General features: G+C 33.7%; 2 protein-coding genes across 5 annotated transcripts in view; both read right to left on the bottom strand.

The window, feature by feature from the left end:
* Positions 1–27,190, bottom strand: part of Uba5 (Ubiquitin-like activating enzyme 5) — a 67,297-nt gene extending 40,107 nt beyond the window's left edge. For 3 of the 4 annotated variants that reach the window (XR_013021060.1, XM_076479947.1, XM_076480132.1), the window contains exons 1-4: positions 26,915–27,190; positions 25,113–25,158; positions 19,443–19,532; positions 11,955–12,064 (exon numbers count right to left, since the gene is read on the bottom strand). Coding sequence is in view for 3 of the 4 variants with exons in the window: in XM_076479947.1 (XP_076336062.1) it covers positions 11,955–12,064; positions 19,443–19,532; positions 25,113–25,158; positions 26,915–27,063 (395 nt within the window). In the remaining variant the exon portion in view is untranslated. The remainder of the gene's footprint in view (positions 1–11,954; positions 12,065–19,442; positions 19,533–25,112; positions 25,159–26,914) is intronic. The other variant, XM_076480022.1, reaches the window with a different exon arrangement.
* On the bottom strand, positions 12,071–19,436 carry LOC143239280 (uncharacterized). The gene is made up of 2 exons (XM_076480232.1): positions 12,571–19,436; positions 12,071–12,490 (listed from the first exon to the last, which is right to left on the bottom strand). The coding sequence occupies exon 1, from the start codon at positions 14,378–14,380 to the stop codon at positions 13,892–13,894; it is 489 nt and encodes a 162-aa protein (XP_076336347.1). The 5' UTR covers positions 14,381–19,436; the 3' UTR covers positions 12,071–12,490; positions 12,571–13,891.
* Positions 27,191–27,766: the final 576 nt, after the last annotated feature.

Here is a 27,766-nt window from a genome sequence, read left to right as displayed (position 1 = left end):
TACCTTACTGTCAGTTTCATACATCATTACCAGTTCTATACCTTACTGTCACTGTTTGATACATCATTACCAGTTCTATTCCTTACTGTCACTGTTTCATACATCAGTACCACTTCTATACATTATTGTCACTGTTTCAGACATCATTACCACTTCTATACATAACTGTCACTGTTTCACACATCATTAACACTTCTATAGATTACAGTCACTGTTTTATACATCATACATTACTGTCACTGTTTCATACATCATTTACACTTCTATAGATTACTGTCACTGTTTCATACATCATTATCTCTTCTATACATTACTGTCACTGTTTCATACATCACTACCACTTCTATACATTACTGTCACTGTTTCACACATCATTACCACTTTTTACATAACTGTCACTGTTTCATACATCACTACCACTTCTATACATTACTGTCACTGTTTTATACATCATTAACACTTCTATACATTACTGTCACTGTTTTATACATCATTAACACTTCTATAGATTACAGTCACTGTTTTATACATCATACATTACTGTCACTGTTTCATACATCATTTACACTTCTATAGATTACTGTCACTGTTTCATACATCATTTACACTTCTATAGATTACTGTCACTGTTTGATACATCATTAACTCTTTCTATACATTACTGTCACTGTTTCACACATCATTACCACTTCTATACATAACTGTCACTGTTTCATACATCACTACCACTTCTATACATTACTGTCACTGTTTTATACATCATTAACACTTCTATACATTACTGTCACTGTTTTATACATCATTAACACTTCTATAGATTACAGTCACTGTTTTATACATCATACATTACTGTCACTGTTTCATACATCATTTACACTTCTATAGATTACTGTCACTGTTTCATACATCATTTACACTTCTATAGATTACTGTCACTGTTTCATACATCATTAACTCTTTCTATACATTACTGTCACTGTTTCATACATCATTACCACTTCTATACATAACTGTCACTGTTTCATACATCACTACCACTTCTATACATAACTGTCACTGTTTCATACATCACTACCACTTCTATACATTACTGTCACTGTTTTATACATCATTAACATCATTAACACGTCATTACATTACTGTCACTGTTTTATACATCATTAACACTTCTATACATTACTATTACTGTTTTATACATCATTAACACTTCTATACATTAGTATTACTGTTTTATACATCATTACCACTCTCCTATAGATTACTATTACTGTTTTATACATCATTACCATTCTTCTATACATTACTGTCACTGTTTCATACATCATTACCATTCTTCTATACATTACTGTCACTGTTTTATACATCATTAACACTTCTATACATTACTGTCACTGTTTCATACATCATAACCACTTCTATACCTTACTGTCAGTTTCATACATCATTACCAGTTCTATACCTTACTGTCACTGTTTCATACATCATTACCAGTTCTATTCCTTACTGTCACTGTTTCATACATCAGTACCACTTCTATACATTATTGTCACTGTTTCAGACATCATTACCACTTCTATACATAACTGTCACTGTTTCATACATCATTACCACTTGTACACATAACTGTCACTGTTTCACACATCATTAACACTTCTATAGATTACAGTCACTGTTTTATACATCATACATTACTGTCACTGTTTCATACATCATTTACACTTCTATAGATTACTGTCACTGTTTCATACATCATTAACTCTTGTATACATTACTGTAACTGTTTCATACATCATTTACACTTCTATAGATTACTGTCACTGTTTCATACATCATTAACCCTTCTATACATTACTGTCACTGTTTCATACATCACTACCATTTCTATACATAACTGTCACTGTTTCATACATCACTACCACTTCTATACATTACTGTCACTGTTTTATACATCATTAACACTTCTATACATTACTGTCACTGTTTTATACATCATTAACACTTCTATACATTACTGTCACTGTTTTATACATCATTAACACTTCTATACATTACTGTCACTGTTTTATACATCATTAACACTTCTATAGATTACAGTCACTGTTTTATACATCATACATTACTGTCACTGTTTCATACATCATTTACACTTCTATAGATTACTGTCACTGTTTCATACATCATTAACTCTTCTATACATTACTGTCACTGTTTCATACATCACTACCACTTCTATACATTACTGTCACTGTTTTATACATCATTTACACGTCTATACATTACTCTCACTGTTTTATACATCATTAACACTTCTATACATTACTATTACTGTTTTATACATCATTAACACTTCTATACATTAGTATTACTGTTTTATACATCATTACCACTCTCCTATACATTACTATTACTGTTTTATACATCATTACCACTTCTATACATTACTGTCACTGTTTCATACATCAGTACCACTTCTATACATTACTGTCACTGTTTCACACATCATTACCACTTCTATACATTACTGTCACTGTTTCACACATCATTAACACTTCTATACATTACTGTCACTGTTTTATACATCATTAACACTTCTATACATTACTGTCACTGTTTTATACATCATTAACACTTCTATACATTACTGTCACTGTTTTATACATCATTAACACTTCTATACATTACTGTCACTGTTTTATACATCATTAACACTTCTATACATTACTGTCACTGTTTTATACATCATTAACACTTCTATACATTACTGTCACTGTTTTATACATCATTACCACTTCTATGGATTACTATTACTGTTTTATACATCATTACCACTCTTCTATACATTAATATTACTGTTTTATACATCATTACCACTTCTATACATTACTGTCACTGTTTCATACATCACTACCACTTCTATACATAACTGTCACTGTTTCATACATCACTACCACTTCTATACATTACTGTCACTGTTTTATACATCATTAACACGTCTATACATTACTGTCACTGTTTTATACATCATTAACACTTCTATACATTACTATTACTGTTTTATACATCATTAACACTTCTATACATTAGTATTACTGTTTTATACATCATTACCACTCTCCTATACATTACTATTACTGTTTTATACATCATTACCACTTCTATACATTACTGTCACTGTTTCATACATCAATACCACTTCTATACATAACTGTCACTGTTTCACACATCATTAACACTTCTATAGATTACAGTCACTGTTTTATACATCATACATTACTGTCACTGTTTCATACATCATTTACACTTCTATAGATTACTGTCACTGTTTCATACATCATTAACTCTTCTATACATTACTGTCACTGTTTCATACATCACTACCACTTCTATACATTACTGTCACTGTTTCACACATCATTACCACTTCTATACATAACTGTCACTGTTTCATACATCACTACCACTTCTATACATTACTGTCACTGTTTGATACATCATTAACACTTCTATACATTACTGTCACTGTTTTATACATCATTAACACTTCTATAGATTACTGTCACTGTTTCATACATCATTTACACTTCTATAGATTATTGTCACTGTTTCATACATCATTTACACTTCTATAGATTACTGTCACTGTTTCATACATCATTTACACTTCTATAGATTACTGTCACTGTTTCATACATCATTAACTCTTCTATACATTACTGTCACTGTTTCACACATCATTACCACTTCTATACATAACTGTCACTGTTTCATACATCACTACCACTTCTATACATAACTGTCACTGTTTCATACATCACTACCACTTCTATACATTACTGTCACTGTTTTATACATCATTAACCCGTCTATACATCATTAACACTTCTATACATTACTATTACTGTTTTATACATCATTAACACTTCTATACATTAGTATTACTGTTTTATACATCATACATTACTGTCACTGTTTCATACATCATTTACACTTCTATAGATTACTGTCACTGTTTCATACATCATTTACACTTCTATAGATTACTGTCACTGTTTCATACATCATTTACACTTCTATAGATTACTGTCACTGTTTCATACATCATTAACTCTTCTATACATTACTGTCACTGTTTCACACATCATTACCACTTCTATACATAACTGTCACTGTTTCATACATCACTACCACTTCTATACATAACTGTCACTGTTTCATACATCACTACCACTTCTATACATTACTGTCACTGTTTTATACATCATTAACCCGTCTATACATCATTAACACTTCTATACATTACTATTACTGTTTTATACATCACTAACACTTCTATACATTAGTATTACTGTTTTATACATCATTACCACTCTCCTATACATTACTATTACTGTTTTATACATCATTACCATTCTTCTATACATTACTGTCACTGTTTCATACATCATTACCATTCTTCTATACATTACTGTCACTGTTTCATACATCATTACCATTCTTCTATACATTACTGTCACTGTTTTATACATCATTAACACTTCTATACATTACTGTCACTGTTTCATACATCATAACCACTTCTATACCTTACTGTCAGTTTCATACATCATTACCAGTTCTATACCTTACTGTCACTGTTTCATACATCATTACCAGTTCTATTCCTTACTGTCACTGTTTCATACATCAGTACCACTTCTATACATTATTGTCACTGTTTCAGACATCATTACCACTTCTATACATAACTGTCACTGTTTCATACATCATTACCACTTCTATACATAACTGTCACTGTTTCACACATCATTAACTCTTCTATACATTACTGTCACTGTTTCATACATCACTACCATTTCTATACATAACTGTCACTGTTTCATACATCACTACCACTTCTATACATTACTGTCACTGTTTTATACATCATTAACACTTCTATACATTACTGTCACTGTTTTATACATCATTAACACTTCTATACATTACTGTCACTGTTTTATACATCATTAACACTTCTATAGATTACAGTCACTGTTTTATACATCATACATTACTGTCACTGTTTCATACATCATTTACACTTCTATAGATTACTGTCACTGTTTCATACATCATTAACTCTTCTATACATTACTGTCACTGTTTCACACATCATTATCACTTCTATACATAACTGTCACTGTTTCATACATCACTACCACTTCTATACATAACTGTCACTGTTTCATACATCACTACCACTTCTATACATTACTGTCACTGTTTTATACATCATTAACATCGCCTATACATTACTGTCACTGTTTTATACATCATTAACACTTCTATACATTACTATTACTGTTTTATACATCATTAACACTTCTATACATTAGTATTACTGTTTTATACATCATTACCACTCTCCTATACATTACTATTACTGTTTTATACATCATTACCACTTCTATACATTACTGTCACTGTTTTATACATCAGTACCACTTCTATACATTACTGTCACTGTTTCACACATCATTAACACTTCTATACATTACTGTCACTGTTTTATACATCATTAACACTTCTATACATTACTGTCACTGTTTTATACATCATTAACACTTCTATACATTACTGTCACTGTTTCATACATCATAACCACTTCTATACCTTACTGTCAGTTTCATACATCATTACCAGTTCTATACCTTACTGTCACTGTTTCATACATCATTACCAGTTCTATTCCTTACTGTCACTGTTTCATACATCAGTACCACTTCTATACATTATTGTCACTGTTTCAGACATCATTACCACTTCTATACATAACTGTCACTGTTTCACACATCATTAACACTTCTATAGATTACAGTCACTGTTTTATACATCATACATTACTGTCACTGTTTCATACATCATTTACACTTCTATAGATTACTGTCACTGTTTCATACATCATTATCTCTTCTATACATTACTGTCACTGTTTCATACATCACTACCACTTCTATACATTACTGTCACTGTTTCACACATCATTACCACTTTTTACATAACTGTCACTGTTTCATACATCACTACCACTTCTATACATTACTGTCACTGTTTTATACATCATTAACACTTCTATACATTACTGTCACTGTTTTATACATCATTAACACTTCTATAGATTACAGTCACTGTTTTATACATCATACATTACTGTCACTGTTTCATACATCATTTACACTTCTATAGATTACTGTCACTGTTTCATACATCATTTACACTTCTATAGATTACTGTCACTGTTTCATACATCATTAACTCTTTCTATACATTACTGTCACTGTTTCACACATCATTACCATTTCTATACATAACTGTCACTGTTTCATACATCACTACCACTTCTATACATTACTGTCACTGTTTTATACATCATTAACACTTCTATACATTACTGTCACTGTTTTATACATCATTAACACTTCTATAGATTACAGTCACTGTTTTATACATCATACATTACTGTCACTGTTTCATACATCATTTACACTTCTATAGATTACTGTCACTGTTTCATACATCATTTACACTTCTATAGATTACTGTCACTGTTTCATACATCATTAACTCTTCTATACATTACTGTCACTGTTTCACACATCATTACCACTTCTATACATAACTGTCACTGTTTCATACATCACTACCACTTCTATACATAACTGTCACTGTTTCATACATCACTACCACTTCTATACATTACTGTCACTGTTTTATACATCATTAACACGTCTATACATTACTGTCACTGTTTTATACATCATTAACACTTCTATACATTACTATTACTGTTTTATACATCATTAACACTTCTATACATTAGTATTACTGTTTTATACATCATTACCACTCTCCTATACATTACTATTACTGTTTTATACATCATTACCATTCTTCTATACATTACTGTCACTGTTTCATACATCATTACCATTCTTCTATACATTACTGTCACTGTTTTATACATCATTAACACTTCTATACATTACTGTCACTGTTTCATACATCATAACCACTTCTATACCTTACTGTCAGTTTCATACATCATTACCAGTTCTATACCTTACTGTCACTGTTTCATACATCATTACCAGTTCTATTCCTTACTGTCACTGTTTCATACATCAGTACCACTTCTATACATTATTGTCACTGTTTCAGACATCATTACCACTTCTATACATAACTGTCACTGTTTCATACATCATTACCACTTGTACACATAACTGTCACTGTTTCACACATCATTAACACTTCTATAGATTACCGTCACTGTTTTATACATCATACATTACTGTCACTGTTTCATACATCATTTACACTTCTATAGATTACTGTCACTGTTTCATACATCATTAACTCTTCTATACATTACTGTAACTGTTTCATACATCATTTACACTTCTATAGATTACTGTCACTGTTTCATACATCATTAACTCTTCTATACATTACTGTCACTGTTTCATACATCACTACCATTTCTATACATAACTGTCACTGTTTCATACATCACTACCACTTCTATACATTACTGTCACTGTTTTATACATCATTAACACTTCTATACATTACTGTCACTGTTTTATACATCATTAACACTTCTATACATTACTGTCACTGTTTTATACATCATTAACACTTCTATAGATTACAGTCACTGTTTTATACATCATACATTACTGTCACTGTTTCATACATCATTTACACTTCTATAGATTACTGTCACTGTTTCATACATCATTAACTCTTCTATACATTACTGTCACTGTTTCACACATCATTACCACTTCTTTACATAACTGTCACTGTTTCATACATCACTACCACTTCTATACATAACTGTCACTGTTTCATACATCACTACCACTTCTATACATTACTGTCACTGTTTTATACATCATTTACACGTCTATACATTACTCTCACTGTTTTATACATCATTAACACTTCTATACATTACTATTACTGTTTTATACATCATTAACACTTCTATACATTAGTATTACTGTTTTATACATCATTACCACTCTCCTATACATTACTATTACTGTTTTATACATCATTACCACTTCTATACATTACTGTCACTGTTTCATACATCAGTACCACTTCTATACATTACTGTCACTGTTTCACACATCAGTACCACTTCTATACATTACTGTCACTGTTTCACACATCATTAACACTTCTATACATTACTGTCACTGTTTTATACATCATTAACACTTCTATACATTACTGTCACTGTTTTATACATCATTAACACTTCTATACATTACTGTCACTGTTTTATACATCATTAACACTTCTATACATTACTGTCACTGTTTTATACATCATTACCACTTCTATGCATTACTATTACTGTTTTATACATCATTACCACTCTTCTATACATTAATATTACTGTTTTATACATCATTACCACTTCTATACATTACTGTCACTGTTTCATACATCACTACCACTTCTATACATTACTGTCACTGTTTCATACATCATTACCACTTCTATACATTACTGTCACTGTTTCATGCATCATTACCACTCTCCTATACATAACTATTACTGTTTTATATATCATTACCACTCTCCTATACATTACTCTCACTGTTTTATACATCATTACCACTCTCCTATACATTACTATCACTGTTTTATACATCATTACCACTCTTTTATACATAACTATTACTGTTTTATACATCATTACCACTTCTATACATTACTGTCACTGTTTCATACATCATTACCACTTCTATACATTACTGTCACTGTTTCATACATCATTACCACTTCTATACATTACTGTCACTGTTTCATACATCATTAACACTTCTATACATTACTGTGAGTGTTTCATACATCATTAACACTTCTATACATTACTGTGACTGTTTCATACATCATTAACACTTCTATACATTACTGTGACTGTTTCATACATCATTAACACTTCTATACATTACTGTGACTGTTTCATACATCATTAACACTTCTATACATTACTGTCCCTGTTTCATACATCATTACCACTCTTCTACACATCACCATTACTGTTTCATACATCATTACCACTCTTTTATACATTACTATTACTGTTTTATACATCATTACCACTCTCCTATACATTACTATTACTGTTTCACACATCATTACCACTCTTCTATACATTACTGTCACTGTTTCATAAATAATTAACACTTCTATACATTACTGTCACTGTTTCAGACATCACTACCACTTTTATACCTCACTGTCACTGTTTCATACATCATTACCACTCTTCTATACATTACTGTCACTGTTTCACACATCATTACCACTCTTCTATACATTACTGTCACTGTTTCACACATTACCACTCTTCTATACATTATTGTCACTGTTTCACACATTACCACTCTTCTATACATTACTGTCACTGTTTCATACATAATTAACACTTCTATACATTACTGTCACTGTTTCAGACATCACTACCACTTTTATACTTCACTGTCACTGTTTCATACATCATTACCACTCTTCTATACATTACTGTCACTGTTTCACACATTACCACTCTTCTATACATTATTGTCACTGTTTCACACATTACCACTCTTCTATACATTACTGTCACTGTTTCATACATCATAACCACTCTTCTATACATTACTGTCATTGTTTCACACATCATTAACACTTTATACGTTACAGTCACTGTTTCACACATCATTAACACTTTATATGTTACAGTCACTGTTTCACACATCATTAACACTTCTATACATTACTGTGACTGTTTCATATATCATTAACACTTCTATACATTACTGTGACTGTTTCATACATCATTAACACTTCTATACATTACTGTCCCTGTTTCATACATCATTACCACTCTTCTACACATCACCATTACTGTTTCATACATCATTACCACTCTTTTATACATTACTATTACTGTTTTATACATCATTACCACTCTCCTATACATTACTATTACTGTTTCACACATCATTACCACTCTTCTATACATTACTGTCACTGTTTCATACATAATTAACACTTCTATACATTACTGTCACTGTTTCATACATAATTAACACTTCTATACATTACTGTCACTGTTTCAGACATCACTACCACTTTTATACCTCACTGTCACTGTTTCATACATCATTACCACTCTTCTATACCTCACTGTCACTGTTTCATACATCATTACCACTCTTCTATACATTATTGTCACTGTTTCACACATTACCACTCTTCTATACATTACTGTCACTGTTTCATACATCATAACCACTCTTCTATACATTACTGTCACTGTTTCATACATAATTAACACTTCTATACATTACTGTCACTGTTTCAGACATCACTACCACTTTTATACTTCACTGTCACTGTTTCATACATCATTACCACTCTTCTATACATTACTGTCACTGTTTCACACATTACCACTCTTCTATACATTATTGTCACTGTTTCACACATTACCACTCTTCTATACATTACTGTCACTGTTTCATACATCATAACCACTCTTCTATACATTACTGTCATTGTTTCACACATCATTAACACTTTATACGTTACAGTCACTGTTTCACACATCATTAACACTTTATATGTTACAGTCACTGTTTCACACATCATTAACACTTTATACATTACTGTCACTCTTTGATACATCATTACCACTCTTCTTTACATTACTGTCACTGTTTCATACATCATTACCACTGTCCTATACATAACTATTACTGTTTTATACATCATTACCACTCTCCTATACATTACTATTACTGTTTTATACATCATTAGGACTCTTATATACATTGTCAGTTTTTCACATCATTGTCCTTCTCCTATAAGTTATGTCAAAGTTTTATGCACCACTAATATTTTAGTTCGAACTTACTGCTATTAAATACGCTTGAAATATTCATTATACCTCACTTACATCGGAACTCTGAGAACTGACATATTTCAGTTTAGAGTAACTTATAATGCTGCTCTTGAATGACACTTTCTTCATAACAAAACAGTAAAATTACACTAAAGTTTTGTAGATAAAGGACTAAGTTTTATTTTCTTAGTACATGACTGATTGGTTACTTTACCCGTTAGCACAGTTTAGCTCTGGTCAAAGGTGTAGGTCTAGATGTATGTATAGTAATAAGTGTGGAAGCCTAAAAGTAAGAAACCCAAATAATCTTCAAATAAATATCATGACTTACCAATTCCAAACTTTACTGATGCTAAATAAATAAAATACTTTGTACTATAATACTGATTTTTTAATTCTTATATTATGTATATTTGGTACTTTTTATACGTTATTGTAAAAATATAACTGTAAAAACGTTCAGTTATCAGACTTGCAGTCACAATTATGTGACAAACACAACACGGTGAATTTTATTTTGAGTCTTCAGTTTGTGATTGGAGAATGTTTAAACTTTCTGCTATTATAAGCAAAATGTTAAACAGAATTTCACAACTAATCCCTAGCCTATTTATATGTGAGGCAATGTCTGTAAGAAATCACATTATTCTGATTCCTTTTGAAAATTTAAAGGACTTTTATAAAGTATTTCAATTTTCCAACATAATTAACTGAAAGTCACAATTACAAACAAAAGTAGTTTATAAAGTCACTAACAGATGGTACTGTATATGATCGATGCAGTTTTATGATCCCTCTATTGTGTGATTGTGACACTTCATTTCTTTGTGAAGTTTCCACTATATTTGACCAACAGTTAAATTTCAAAACTCAAAGGCCATAAGTCCATGTTACGATTATTATATTCTTATTAAAATAAGTTAATAAAACTCACTCACTGAGACAAACATTTTAGTTTTATACTTAACACAAGTAGTAAAATGACGGATGGTAAAAACATTCTTACTTCAATGTCTTGGCAGCAGCTTCAACTTTACTCATACCAGCCTGATGTGGTTGAAAAAACAGCCTGTTCATGTTAGCAAGCTCCACTTTGTCATAATCAAACAACAACAGCTGTAAAATAGTATTATCCTTTCACAAATTTTCTTGTAAGACTAAGTCATATACTTACATACTCTCATATCCTTATTACACATCTTAACTATACAATATGTAGTTCTAGGTGAACATAAATATTTATAACATTAGTTGGTGGTTGATTTGGTGTTTTATGGTGCAAAGCAACTAGGATATCTGTGCCAAACATCCAGTAAAAAGTTAAAATTAAAGTAAAATTATTAAAATTCATAAAAGGAAATCAAGGTAAAACAAAACAAAGTTTAGTTTTTGAATTAAAAACATAAATAACATTAAATACAATTTTTACATCTAGTCTACAGCAGCAAGAGAAAAACTACAGTAATACAAGTAGCATTAATTGTAATTATCATAATTTGTCAGGATGACTAACAAGTAAGTTCAAAAACCACCATTAGTCACCTGAAGTTGGCCTTTCCAGTCCTGATTATGAGTTATTTGATGTTACAGTCAAAGTAAGTTCAAAAACCACCATTAGTCACCTGAAGTTGGCCTTTCCAGTCCTGATTACGAGTTATTTGATGTTACAGTCATTTTCTAATTTCAAATCGAACTAGATGGGCTTTGATTCTTAAAAGAGAATTACATTAAAAGGTGTAATGTATAAATTGAAAAACTTATATGGCATTAAAAAGATGAATGACCTTTAAAAAACTAAAAACATTTTTAAGGTGGACAGTGTCACCATCACCAATAACACTGTCTAACGTTACAGATAAACTTTGGGACATAACATGTTTAAAATAGTGCCATCGTTGAGAGTCGTAATGAAGAAAAGACAGTAAAATGTGGTTTATTGTGACCTGAGTGTTACACAGGCAAAACATTGGTGCATCAGTTCCAGATAAAAGAAAATGATGAGTTAAAAAACTGTGACCAATGCATTGTCGAGTTAGAACAACTTCCTCTTTCCTGTCCTTACGGAAGCAAGATGGCCAAAATCAAATAGAGGGCTTTATTTGGAAAAGATTGTTTTCACATTGCTCACTCCAAGTTGACTGCCAACTGGCACAGAGCCAAAGCCTTGAATACAGGACCATAGTCCATGTATGGAACAGGCACAGCAGTGATAGTGCCACAGCACATAGATTTAATTACGGTGTTGGCGAGCTCGTTCCCGCGAATACCAACATGGCCTGGTATCCAGAAAAACTGGATAGAAGTAGAAGTTAAAGAGAAATGGGCCAATTAGTTTAGAATATTGGCAAGAACAGGGTGCAAAGTAACATGAAGTGATTCCAGGGCCAGTAGAGAACTAAGCAAGTCAATATAAATAGTGCAATTTGAGTACTGCTTAGCTTCTATGTGATCTATGGCAAGGAAAATGGTATACAGTTCAGCAGTGAACACAGAAGCTGTAGAGGGGATTCTGCACACAACCACCTAATCATACTACTGATTACACTGATCACATTCACCTGATTTTGAATCATCTGTATAAATAGGAATTAAAGGATGGTTCAAAAGATGTTCAGCAAATAATACAGTATTTTCAATCAGGAGTGTCTGCTTTTCTCAGATGACTTAAAGATTGGTCACATTTGGGGACTGTAATAAGCCATGGTGAGATGGGCTGGCCAGTGAATACAGCAGTGTTATCCAAGGACAGAGCCAATTCATCCAACTGTGCCTGGATACGACAGCTAAAAGGAGCAATGGCAGGTCGTCTGTTCTGAAAAAGTATGGCCCACCAAGGAAAGAAAACACAACCCCAGGTGGGATGCTTTGGTAAGGAATGAAGTTTCAAGGCATATAATAAAGACAGTTGCAAATGGCAAAGATGCAAAAAAGATTCATGAGACTCTATGTATGAGCTCCAAACCAGGTAAATACAGAAAGCCCTGGTGAAGAGCCAAAGTCTCTGATGATGAATGGGGTACAGCATCTTTGAGGCGGAGGTCTGGCAAAGCCATAGACCAGTGATCCATAGTCTAGTTTTAAACAAAGAAGACTATGATATATCTTTGGCACAGAACATCGATCCACTCCTCTAATGGTGGAAGAGAGGACATGGAGGATGTTCAGTGCTCTTGTACATTTGACATGTAGCTGCTTGATATGTGGTATAAAGGTCAGCTTACAGTCAAATATAAGCCACAAGAACTTTGTCTCATCAGGAACCACAGGCAGCACAACTTTACCGATGCAGAGTTCAGGATCAGGGTGAATACCCCGTTGGCAGCAAAGGTGCATGCAAACAGTTTTTGAGAGAGAGAAGTTAAAGCTATTTGCTGTAGTTCCCTTTAGTAAACGATTGAGGACAGTCAGTAGCTGCCACTCAATATACGTCATGTTTGACGACTGACATGGGATGTGAAAGTCGCCGATATAGAGTCTGTTTGCAACAGTAAGAGGGAGTTATTCAGTGATGGTATTAATCTATATGCTGAAAAGTAAATCATAGCTGCGAGGAACTGCAAGTTCCTGTATAAAAGAACAGGAAAGTGTCAAACCCACATGAACTTGGAAATGCCTGTCCATTAAAAAATTAATAAAAATGGGCAAATGGCCACGTAATCCATATATATGAAGGTCTCGCAAAATGCCATACTTCCATATCGTATCATAAGCCTTCTCCATGTCAAAGAATACTGATACAAGATGTTGTCGTTTGAGAAAGGCTTTTCTGATTAACGTTTCAAGTCAAATCAGGTGGTCCATGTTGGAGCATTGTTGTCAGAACCTACATTGGGTGGGTGAAAGGAAGTTGTTTGATTCAAGGAACCAAACAAGATGAGCATTAACCATCTTCTCTAAGGTCTTACAGAAACAGCTTGTGAAAGCAACTGGACAGTAGTTTAAAGGAATCTTGGGATCCTTCCCAGGCTGAGAGAAAGGTAGGATAATAGCCTAGTACCATGCATTAGGAAAAACATTCTCCTACCAGATCTGGTTAAAAACAATCACAAGAATAGCAAGAGAAGCAAAAGATAGATTGTGCAACATTTCATAGTGTATACCATCAGGTCCGACCAATGTACTGCCAGACCAATGAAGGGCCAGTTTGAGTTCCACCAGTGTAAAGATATGATTATTGTCATAGAGACAATCAGCTTGAAAGGAAATAGGTGTTCGTTCTTCCCAAATCTTGATGGCTAAGAAGGTAGAGGAAGAAGCAGAAATGCTAGATACCTGGCAAAAGCTTTCACCTGGAGTATCGGAAATGCTCCAGGTATCAGCTACTTCCTCGCCATCAGAGAGCAAGATTGAGAGGGGGACAGAATTATACTGCCCATTGAGCTTTCAAATCTCATCCCATATGACTTTGGAACTGGTGGTAGAAGATTTGCTGGTTGTGAACTAAATCCAAGAGTCTTTCAGGCTTTGATGTCTTGCCCACTGAGCACATGCACAGGCCTGCTGGAAAGCAATGCAGTGCGAGAGTGTGGGATACCTGTGAAAAGTATCCCAGGCCCATTTTTGAGCCTTCTGTGCCATGTGGCAGGCAGGATTCAACCATGGACAAGGATATAGTGGAAAATGTGTCAAGGTTTTAGCAATACCTGTAGAATACAGTCAGTTACTGCTGCCACACAGTCGTCTGTTGATGGCTTACACGCAATGGCAGGATCATGTTCCACAAGAACAGCAAAATAGGGCCACTTTGTTTGATTCAGATTCCACCAGACCATGACCAGTCTCTCTCAAAATTATAGGAAAATGATGACTGCCTCATGGATTACTGTAAACCCTCCATAAAAAGTGGGATAATAGTAAAGGGGAGCAAATAGAGAGATTAATAGCAGTAAAGGACTGACTAGTTGGTGCATGAAAATAAGTAGAAGAACCAATATTGAAAAGAGAAAGGTTGTGATCAGAGAGCACATGCTCTACAGCAACCCCTCCCATCAATATCAGCACTTTTCCAGAGGGGATGATGTCTGTTGAAGTCTCCCAAGATTAAAATGGGGGATGGCAAATGCTCATTGAGAGCATCAAAGTCTGACTGATCATAGGTCTCTCCAGGCAACAGATAGAGAATACAAACAGTGATGGTACGACCCAAGGAAATACGGATGACTATGGTCTCCAAGGGTGTGTCGAGTGGCAAAGTCGGGATGAGAATATTCTGAGCAACCAGTAGTGCCACCCCTCTATGCCCTCATTCATCACACAACCTGCCATTTCTGTACAAATAAAACTGCCAAAAGGTGATTGTATCAGCAGGTTTCAGAAATGTTTCTTGAAAGGAAAAACATACAGGATGGCAGGAAGCAATCAGTGCTTTGATGTCATCCAGATTAGAACATAAATCTTGACAGTTCCATTGTATCAAGGTGGCCATTTTTATTTGTGTAAACAAATTGGTTGGAGAGCCCTTCTGTTTATAACTATGTCTTTTTTTCTTTATTGTCTTTATTCAAGGGAGGTCTATCAACCTCCATGGATCCTGCCCTGAGTTGATTGGGCAGGTCTTTGCTGTTGGAAGAGGATTACAGCGACCAAGGACGTGAACAAATGATTCTTTTGCATTTTGGGGTGGGAGAGAAGATGTATCCAAGAAAATGCTCATAGCCAAAACCAAAGGAAGTGGATCTTGGGAGTTTGCTGGAACGTATGTTGGGGACAGAAATGGGTGTTGAAGTTGATTCATCAACTTTTTTAACCATAAAGGTCAAAAGACTTTCCATTTGGTTTGAGAACGATTCTTTTGGAATTACAGAGAGATCCATATGCACTCCCACTAGTGGTGGAAAGAAGTGCAGCAGCATATGTCTGAGACGAAGTGGTAGACAGCAACTTTCAAGCCTCAGAGTAAGTAATGTCTTGAATCGTTTTCAAATGCTGCAACTCTTTTTCTTCCAACCATTAAGAGCAAGAATGAAAGTAGGATGGATGAGAACCATTGCAACTGATGCAACGAGGGTCTGTTTCACATTAATAGACATTGCAGTTCTTTCCACTGCAACGAGCACACATCAAGGAACCATGGCACGATGTCTTTGAGTGGCCGAACCACTGACACTGTAAACATCTGAGAAGGTTTGGAATGTATGGCCGTACCTTGCAATTAAGATAACCTGCCTTAAGGGTAGCAGCTGGCCATGGTGATGTAAATGTTGGAATGAGGACATAGGTTGGCATCATAATTCTATTTTTGCGAGTGGAGATATGCCTCACTGCAGAAACTCATTGAGCAGAGAAACCAGCAAGAATCTCGACTCAGGGATATTCTTCAAATTCCTCTCAACAATAACTCCTTATGACGAATTCAAAAGTAGCATGAGGTGCAACCCCAATAGGTATATCCCCAATCACCTTTGAATGCAAGAGTTAACTTTGTTGAGATGTGGATGTTTCCATCAATATGTCACCAGAGTGAAGCTTCTTTACTGACTATGGAGAGCCAGCAAGTCCCTCTAGTCCCTTTTGAACGAAAAAGAGAGACATCTACCCTAAAGGTAGATTCTGGAAAAAAATGAGGTCCACGTGTTACAGATGTTGAAGATTGCTGATCAGAGTCTTCAAGACATGGTTGTTTGCCTATGTACTATTTTTTCACTATTTTATTAGAGTTTTTATCTGGAAAATCCATAATAAAAAAAGGAATATTTCAGTGCCCACTGACCCCACCCACCCTGGAGCTCTATGAGGGGATGCACTACAATAGAAACAAGGACACTGCAGCAACACCAGGGTTTCGTGAGCCCTATACCCAAACACCAGCATCAGGTACAATGTCCACAACACCAGTTGAGAACATCCAACGCTGGTACTTGGTTTACCTTAGCCCAAGTGGATCAGCCAATTGACCCAAGGCTGCCAGTCTACAGGAATTCAAGGCCAAAGTGGTGTGTCAGGGTTGGACCCCTCAACTACTTAGATCCTCTCCTTCCTCTTCATGGGTTGCCATGCACAGCAAACATGTGGGTGGATGTTTACATCCCAGAGGAGGTAAACTGAAAGAACAGATCCTTTCCTGGGAGGTCTCCTCACCACGTACAGGAATCCACACCAAGGGGGTTTATAACATATTTCTTCAGTTCAAAATATTCAACAATTTCTTTGAATAAAGAAGTTTTCCCAAAGTTCATAAAAATTAATATAAAAACTCTGAGATTCAGGTTTCACTAGCGTATGGTGTTATTATTCAGCTCCTATATTTAATAGTCTGCTTTTCTACTTCCTAATGAATAACTCAGAATGATAATGATAATTATAGAATAGAAACAGATACCGTTTAATGAACCATTCATGCTGACAATAGAAACTGTCTTTTTAACCATGTAATATAACAACAGTTGCAGAGCCCCTACAGATATCGTGCAACCATTGGATACAGTTTTGAGTCATCCATGTCTGTGGACCCATCTGTGGCTAAATTGTAAACACTGTTAGTAAGTATGCTTGAAATCATTTTGTCATCTTCACAACCCAACATTTGTACAATGGTTGTAGTTTTGGTTCTAACACAGCCATATTATTTCGCTATATCAGAGTCTGAGAACATTTTTCTGAATAGATGTCCTGCATGATCGGCTACAGCTAGAGGTAAATTATGAGCAATGACGAATAGCGTGAACATCACTTCTGCATTTATGGTTTCATATTCTGAATTATTACTCATAAATGTCCTTATCTGCATCATTTTTGTCTTCACTTCCGCTTTTTTTGGTGAGATGCCGATTTTGTATGCCTGGAATAATCATTTATCTTGCCATGCACCACAGAAAAATCGATGTGACAAACTGTACAAAATGCATGACTGTCACTGACTTTTGATGCAATGACAGGATATTTTGCACTATACCCTTTCCTAAATTTTTGATTCACAGTTTTAGTCCTTTTAGATTTGCCAGAAACAAGACAATCTGGTGAACGAGGCCTCTTTTTTTTCCATCTTGTGAATGATCGCATTGGTGTTTCTATGCAGCTTAGAAAATGAGAAATGCCCATCAACATGAGCTCTGATTGGCTGACAAGCACTGATGACGTAACTATGGATTCCCCCACGTACCCAGTATGGAGAAGCACCGCATTAAAACTATTGGTAGATGTCGGAGATACAAATATAATTTATTATTTCAAGCACAAACATGACTATCGCAAGTAGCCATTTGGACTATGTCTTTTATTTATCATCAAAATGTATTTGTATCTCACTAGAAATTTTCTTTTCACCCCTTTCAAGACCTGGGGGGAACAATTTATCACTTTATTGTATAGGCCTATATAATATATAATAATTTGGGTGTTGCAACAAGTCGTAATATTTGTCTGTATGAGCATATAGTAGTAATGTGTATACCAAAATCGTAATGGTTGGCATCTCTGCAGTTGTGCAGTACACACTAATTTTAGTGAATTTATTATAGCTTTTATAAAAATAAATACTAAAGCTAAATATGCAAACCTTTCCAATCCCACATCTCGTAAGCATTTCAGCTGTCACACTTCCAACACCTCCAATACCCACAACTGCAACAGTAAAATCTCTAATTTTCTAAAAGAAAAGAAAAAGTCAAAAATATTAACAATTGATTAGTGATTAATAAATAACTCAAACTAATTAGTAACTGATGAAACATATAGCATGCAAAATATCAAAATAATATTATATAGCTAATCTTAAATTCTGATCAGAGTAAGCTATCAACTTAAGTGAACCTAAAATCTACCCAGGAAAACAGTATATCCAATTTTACATATTTTGTTACCTTCTTACCTATAAAGAATAGAACGCATTATTTTATTACTCTGGTACCTTGAACATGACATTTTTGGCCATAATCTTAATATTTTGAGAGGCTTGGCCAGCTTCAGAAGCTTACATTGGACCTAAATAACTAGAAATTAAAAGAACTGCAAAACTTGAGTGTGATGTATGGATGGCAATGTAAAATATAGAGAAACAAAATAAAGATAAATATAAAAACCTTAGAAAAAGTCTTACATTAGTAGCAAGTAAGTTCTGATACAGTCTTACAAGCCAATGGTTTTAACTACTGTAAGAACATACAGCACTACACAGCTTAAATGCTTTTTTCAAACATGAATTTGTGCAACATTATAAGAATCCAACATGTAGTTGTAGACAAGTTATTCATGCAAAGAATATGGTTTCATATATTCATTCTCACCTTGTTTCTGTACTATATGATTTATTCCCACCTTGTTTCTGTACTATACGATTTATTCCCATCTTGTTTCTGTACTATACGATTTATTCCCACCTTGTTTCTGTACTACATGATTCATTCCCACCTTGTTTCTGTACTACATGATTTATTCCCACCTTGTTTCTGTACTACATGATTTATTCCCACCTTGTTTCTGTACTACATGATTTATTCCCACCTTGTTTCTGCACTATATTATTTATTCCCACCTTGTTTCTGTACCATATTATTTATTCCCACCTTGTTTCTGTGCTATATGATTTATTCCCACCTTGTTTCTGTGCTATATGATTTATTCCCACCTTGTTTCTGTGCTATATGATTTATTCCCACCTTGTTTCTGTGCTATATGATTTATTCCCACCTTATTTCTGTACTACATGATTTATTCCCACTTGTTTCTGTACTACATGATTTATTCCCACCTTGTTTCTGTACTATATGATTTATTCCCACCTTGTTTCTGTGCTATATGACTTATTCCCACTTGTTTCTGCACTATATGATTTATTCCTGCCTTGTTTCTGTGCTATTCCCACCTTGTTTCTGTACTATATGATTTATTCCCACCTTGTTTCTGTACTATATGATTTATTCCCACCTTGTTTCTGTACTATATGATTTATTCCCGCCTTGTTTCTGTGCTATTCCCACCTTGTTTCTGTACTTTATGATTTATTCCCACCTTGTTTCTGTACTATATGATTTATTCCCACCTTGTTTCTGTACTATATGATTTATTCCCACCTTGTTTCTGTACTGTATGATTTATTCCCACCTTTGTTCTGTGCTATATGACTTATTCCCACCTTGTTTCTGTACTATATGATTTATTCCCACCTTGTTTCTGTACTATATGATTTATTCCCACCTTGTTTCTGTACTATATGATTTATTCCCACCTTGTTTCTGTACTGTATGATTTATTCCCACCTTTGTTCTGTGCTATATGACTTATTCCCACCTTGTTTCTGTACTATATGATTTATTCCCACCTTGTATCTGTACTATATGATTTATTCCCACCTTGTTTCTGTACTATATGATTTATTCCCACCTTGTTTCTGTGCTATATGACTTATTCCCACCTTGTTTCTGTACTATATGATTTATTCCCACCTTGTTTCTGTACTATATGATTTATTCCCACCTTGTTTCTGTGCTATATGACTTATTCCCACCTTGTTTCTGTACTATATGACTTATTCCCACCTTGTTTCTGTGCTATATGATTTATTCCCACCTTGTTTCTGTACTATATGACTTATTCCCACCTTGTTTCTGTACTATATGACTTATTCCCACCTTGTTTCTGTACTATATGACTTATTCCCACCTTGTTTCTGTGCTATATGATTTATTCCCACCTTGTTTCTGTACTGTATGACGTTGTTATCCTTACATAACTTTTTTTTTTCAATTACTTGTTTCCTTTCCTTTTGCCAATTAATTTAAATAAAGAAAGTTTATAAGTGAAGATTTGCTTTATTTATATAATTCAATAGTAATAAACATACTGTTGATATCAGTTTTGTCAGTTTCTCTAATTTTGGGTTGCATTGGGGGCAGAAATTCTGGAATGGTTCCTCCAGGATGTTACAAGTTACCCTCAACACACTGGCCTGATATTAAGATGATAGTTAATGCATGTACATACAACTGACTCCACCATACTTGGTTGATATCAACTAACAGGGAGGACATCACACAGATCCCAGGTCATGAAATATGATACCACAAATACACATAAAGCTATTGGGCTTGGCTCGACTGAAAATTTGAAGTAGATTGCAATAAAATGTATTGTTTTGACAATTAAGAAACTGGTGTTTTCACACTCAGACATCAGTAACATGTACACAGATATGTCAGTTGTATATATGCTTGATATCTTGAGTAATAATTTAGATTATTTTATATAGTTATTTACTTTTACTGAAAATGTTTTGGCAGATAAGTTTGAGAATGAATTGTTTTATCAGAATTTGTGCTGTGATGTAACCACCAAAAATGAAATCAAGGTTATAACTCAGCTTAGCAGTTATTCATAAGTAAGCATCATAGGGAAATAGATTGAATGTAGCAGCCATTTTTTTTTCTCGGCCTATCCCTACACACTAAACACTATCAAGCTTAGTGATCCACTAGATGTACTTCTGCAGGATCCCGAGAAGTCTCCTGTTTTAAGGGTAAATACAATCAAAGTTAAGAGTAACAAATAATTTTATTTCTTGCTTTTGAAGTTCATTTCACATGCATAATTTATCTTTTGATTCATGGTCTGTCCATATTTTACTGATGTCATGACAGTACAAATTAATAAAGTAAGCATTCCTTGAAAATTCTCTAAAATAATTAAGTATTAGAAAGAACTAAATGTTCATGTTAAGAAGACAAACATAGGCTTCCAAACCTCCAACTGGATTTTATGTTCCTTGGAATTCTCTTCATAACCAATGCCAAAAGCTAGGTATACTAAAAGGTGCTGTTTGTACAAATAAAATCACAAGTTCCAACATCAACTGTCCCCCCCCCAAAGGAAACCTTAGATTTCAGTTGTATGCATAAAAGTTAACATTTTTCTAAATTGAAAATGCCCAGTCATACCTATCTCCTCTGACACTTATGGTTGTTGCTTAACTGTTTTTCTAAACTGAAAATGCCCAGTCATACTTATCTCCTCTGACTCTTATAGTTGTTGCTTAACTGCCAGGATTTTGACCTTGCACATCTACACATTGATCTGATTTTTCTCTCACTTGCTCACTCTTTATTATCCCATTTCATTGCTCTTGGTGATATAAATCTCATGATTCTCTCCACCTACATCAATGTGCCTTCTATGAGCACCTCGTTCAGACAACTTTATCACTTCTTCAAAACTGACACCAGTTCTTAGTGGGAAGAAAGAGGTAAGTATTAATGGAATACATTTTCAATTTAGGAAACTTTTAACTTCCAAACCATGCATATATCTGCTGACTCTATAGTTAGAAACCAACAAAGTTAAGACTAACAATTAATACAAGTCTCCAACATAGGTGGTGGAGCTGGCGAGAGAATCATCCATACAGAAAATGTCTGCACAGATAATGGATGGCCAAGATTAGAGTGGTACCTGATAGAGGGAACTACACAACACCTGAAACAGGTGTGCTTTTCACCCTGAACTTAGTTCCGATATCAAGGATGGAATTGTACGTTAGTAGGTCATCACTTTCTGTCAGCCACAATGAGATGGCTGAGATTCCACTGCTTGGAGGTTGATTTAAAGGGTCTTATTCCCTATATCCCATAGAGTGATACATTCCAAACCATTAGCAACAAAATGAGAAAGAAGCCTGACAGGCAATACCACAGGCTCAAAATGACAGGATCATATATATACGTTGTAGTCAACAAAAGGAACAGAACTACTCCAGCCTGGAATTATGAAGTTTCAACAATGTGTTGGATAACACCTAAGTGTCCCTTTCTGTGACTAAGAAGTGACCTTCAAGAATGAATAACAACTCCTTTTCATTTTTCATAGGTCATTTACAGACCATAGTGAATGTCACTGATTGGAAAAGGTAATGTAAGTTGATTTGCAGGTCATCTGCCACATCCACCCGAGGGAATCAAACCCGGGCATTGCGAGTCTTTAAAACTTACCACTGACTCACAGGAGAGCAAGAGATCCAACAGTCAAACAGAAGACATAGGAAGAGGTGAATTTAAAGTCTTACACAGAGGACAGTCACACATTTGAAGATATGTCTCCATCCAACTATGAATAAGATCACTGACAGTTTCAACTGTAATTATCTATTCATATACCTGTGTAATACAAGTCTACCAATTCAGTACTTGCAACACTCGTGCCTGTTTAATACAAGTCTACCAATTCAGTACTTGCTACACTCGTGCCTGTTTAATACAAGTCTACCAATTCAGTACTTGCTACACTCGTGCCTGTTTAATACAAGTCTACCAATTCAGTACTTGCTACACTCGTACCTGTTTAATATAACTCTACCAATTTGATAGGCTATTTTTATAGCTCGTGTTTACCCAAAGATGAGCTTTGAAGTAGAAAAAGGATATTTCATGCAAATGAAAACATGGAAGAATTTCTATATTGGGCAGATTTCCACTAACTAAATTTATTTATAAATATTACATTGTAAATCTTTCCTATAATTTATATTGAAATAACATTATACAACAACAAAGCACTAAAATTTTACACTTTCCAATAAATTTGTACCCAAAATAGAAATTGGTGTTCCCAAAAAAACAGCTCACTAATTCCATGAAGGTTAAATAAATATAATTCCTATAAATTTCTATTGCAAAATACTTTTCAGGAAACCAATTGACAATTAAAGATATCAATGTTTCAGCTGATATTAGAGAAAACAAAACTTATGAAATAAATTCTAAATAACAAAAAACAATAGGTTGTGTAATATCTAAAAACTAATTTCTTGTTTTAAACACACGTACTGTGAAAATGTTTTTTTTACTGTAAATAACTGCCAACTGTTATCAGCATGTGTACATTTAACGAGCCACTGCATAAGTGAACAATTACAATAAAACATTTTCACATTTGCAGTGTTGCCTATTTGTGAATTTACTCAGAATAAACCTAATAATGTGTATCTCAGGACACTTGGTATGGGTATAAACACTTATTAATTGTTGATTTGTGCTACAAGCACAGCAAAACAGATTCCATTCAGGTATTTTTATCCTTATCCAAGTCTCCAACAGTTTTATAATGGATAATTTAAACTATAATAATTTGATCAGTATCTTTATGTAAACATTGAACATGCTTCCTCATAGCTGCTTGTTCATCACCAACTCTTCATGAAACTTATTTCTAAGTTACAATTAAACAAAACACAGAAACAGACCTCATAGTTTTCCACAATTCCCATTCTCTTGAGAGCCATCAAGCGGCTAAAAAAACAAACATAAGGACATAAATATCTATCTATACATAAAAACTCATATGGATAGATAATGGATAGACATTAAGACAAACTAATTAGGTAAAGAGACAAGTAGACAGAGGTATATAAATATTACTCATCTGAATCAGCTTATTTATGAGCTACAACTGTGTTTGACGTGTCAGTCAAGTAATAGTGTTAATGAGCTACAACTGTTTGACGTGTCAGTCAAGTAATAGTGTTAATGAGCTACAACTGTTTGACGTGTCAGTCAAATAATAGTGTTAATTAATGAGCTACAACTGTTTGACATATCAGTCAAGTAATAGTGTTAATGAGCTACAACTGTTTGACGTGTCAGTCAAATAATAGTGTTAATGAGCTACAACTGTTTGACGTATCAGTCAAGTAATAGTGTTAATGAGCTACAACTGTTTGACGTGTCAGTCAAATAATAGTGTTAATGAGCTACAACTGTTTGACATATCAGTCAAGTAATAGTGTTAATGAGCTACAACTGTTTGACGTATCAGTCAAGAAATAGTGTTAATGAGCTACAACTGTTTGACGTATCAGTCAAGTAATAGTGTTAATGAGCTACAACTGTTTGACGTGTCAGTCAAGTAATAGTGTTAATGAGCTACAACTGTTTGACGTGTCAGTCAAGTAATAGTGTTAATGAGCTACAACTGTTTGACGTGTCAGTCAAGTAATAGTGTTAATGAGCTACAACTGTGTTTTTTCAGGTTTGAATACAGTTTGTTGTATCAATCATTTTATTACTCTTCGTGTACTACAACTGCGTTCAGTATATCAGTCATGCTACAGCTGGGTTGAAACTGTGTTTGGTTAATCAGACACTTGGATTCCTATTAAACTGAGGAAACATTAAATAAGTAAATTAATTTTTACAGAATATAGCAAAAAGTGATAATAAATATAAATGCTTTTACTGAGTGATAAATGTTTTTACACTTGTTGGATATCTTGGAAGTTTGCTTTAGGATATTTTTTATTATTTTCATCATTTTAAACAAGTTCTTGAGTTGTAAATTTTAATTGGGGCTACTGTCAGTAAGATTCTTTAAAGAGACTGATGCTGTTGAGTTTCTGGTATCCAGAAGAACTTAAATACTAACAACTGGAACAGACCATGGAATATTATGTTAAACTTGTAGTAACTATTACAGATATAATCAGTGATGTCAAGAAAACCCACTTGTAGAGAAAAATATATATGTAACCCAAAATGAGTTGTTTTTACATGTATATTACAGATATAATTTACTACTGAATGCAATATCTCTAGGAAATAATGCATAACAAATTTCCATATTTGAATTTGTAGTAAATATTAAAACACTTATTATTATACAAACAAAAGATTAATATATGGCTAATAGCATATACCATACTGAAAGAACACTTTTTACTTTTAGCAAGACTACAGTAAATTCCAAGCAATCTGTAACACTATTACGTAAATACTGCACAATCTACTTTCTCAGTTAACTTGTTTCAGCTCTATCTTTAGTATATATCTTAAACAAATTTAAATGTATCACACAACTGTCAGTTAGCCACACATATATAAATATCCAAATGTTTTTGTTCTTAAATTTCAGGTATTGAAAAGCAGAGATAGATTTAAATTATTACTCTGCCTCATATTTACTTTACTGAAGGAGTCACAATAAGCATAAAGATATAGAGACAGAAGTCACAATATACTATGATATATCAATTAGGTCTGTACGGTGTACCTGTATGGATTGGAATCTACAACCTCCGCGCTCATGGCCGTAATTTTGTCCCTAGCGGTAACAAGTTCAACACCTTCATTCTCTTTTCTTTGATGTAATTTATCTTCCAGGATCTTTATTCTGGCTTTTAATTCTTCTACTGAACTCATTATTTAAATTTAATGAACAATAACTACGATAGTTACACCATATGTTATACACCGTTATTATTCCTAGTAAACCTTCGTTAACATTCCACGTACTACCATTCCAGTAATTCAACTACAAATCTAATTTTTTCTCTAACGGACACGTGAAACTACACAGTGGCTCTATCTAGATTCTAGAACAACATTTTAAATATCTCAAGTGATATATTTTTCAGCTCCTTATATAGATATAACTAGTTTGTAATAACACATAACTAAACTATGGTAACAATAAATAATAGTGTATCAGTGCAACTCAAAATCTATTTCTGTTTTGAAAATATAAATTAAAATACATGCAGAACTTCTCTATCGTCAAGTCGCTGCTTGTATACAGATTTTTTATCACTTCTAATGACCACTATTCCCATATTTTTGTTAGATTTAAATGAAACCCGAATGTTTCTCAGTATTACTAATAACACCTCGTTTCTTATCTCACACTTCATTCACAAAATTGCTACAAACACAAACAAGAATTCTCGGATAATATTTCAATGATATTTAGGAAGTTGTTATTTTTCATAAAATGGTGGTCCATGCCTCTAAACATTGGGTGTCTAGGTGGGTTTATTTCTAGTTATGCTTTTTTTTTTAAAAAAATAACATAAAGCTTGTTACACCTTAGACTAAAATAATTTCGTTTGTGAAATTTTATTCCAAT

This window comes from Tachypleus tridentatus, chromosome 1 (assembly GCF_004210375.1).
Source record: "Tachypleus tridentatus isolate NWPU-2018 chromosome 1, ASM421037v1, whole genome shotgun sequence".
NCBI lineage: Eukaryota > Metazoa > Arthropoda > Merostomata > Xiphosura > Limulidae > Tachypleus > Tachypleus tridentatus.
Note: the sequence above shows the minus strand (reverse complement) of the source record. Positions and strands in the feature narration are given on the sequence as shown.

Excerpts from the sequence above, each read along its gene's own strand:
- LOC143239280 (XM_076480232.1), bottom strand. The coding sequence starts at position 14,380 with ATGACGTATATTGAGTGGCAGCTACTGACTGTCCTCAATCGTTTACTA.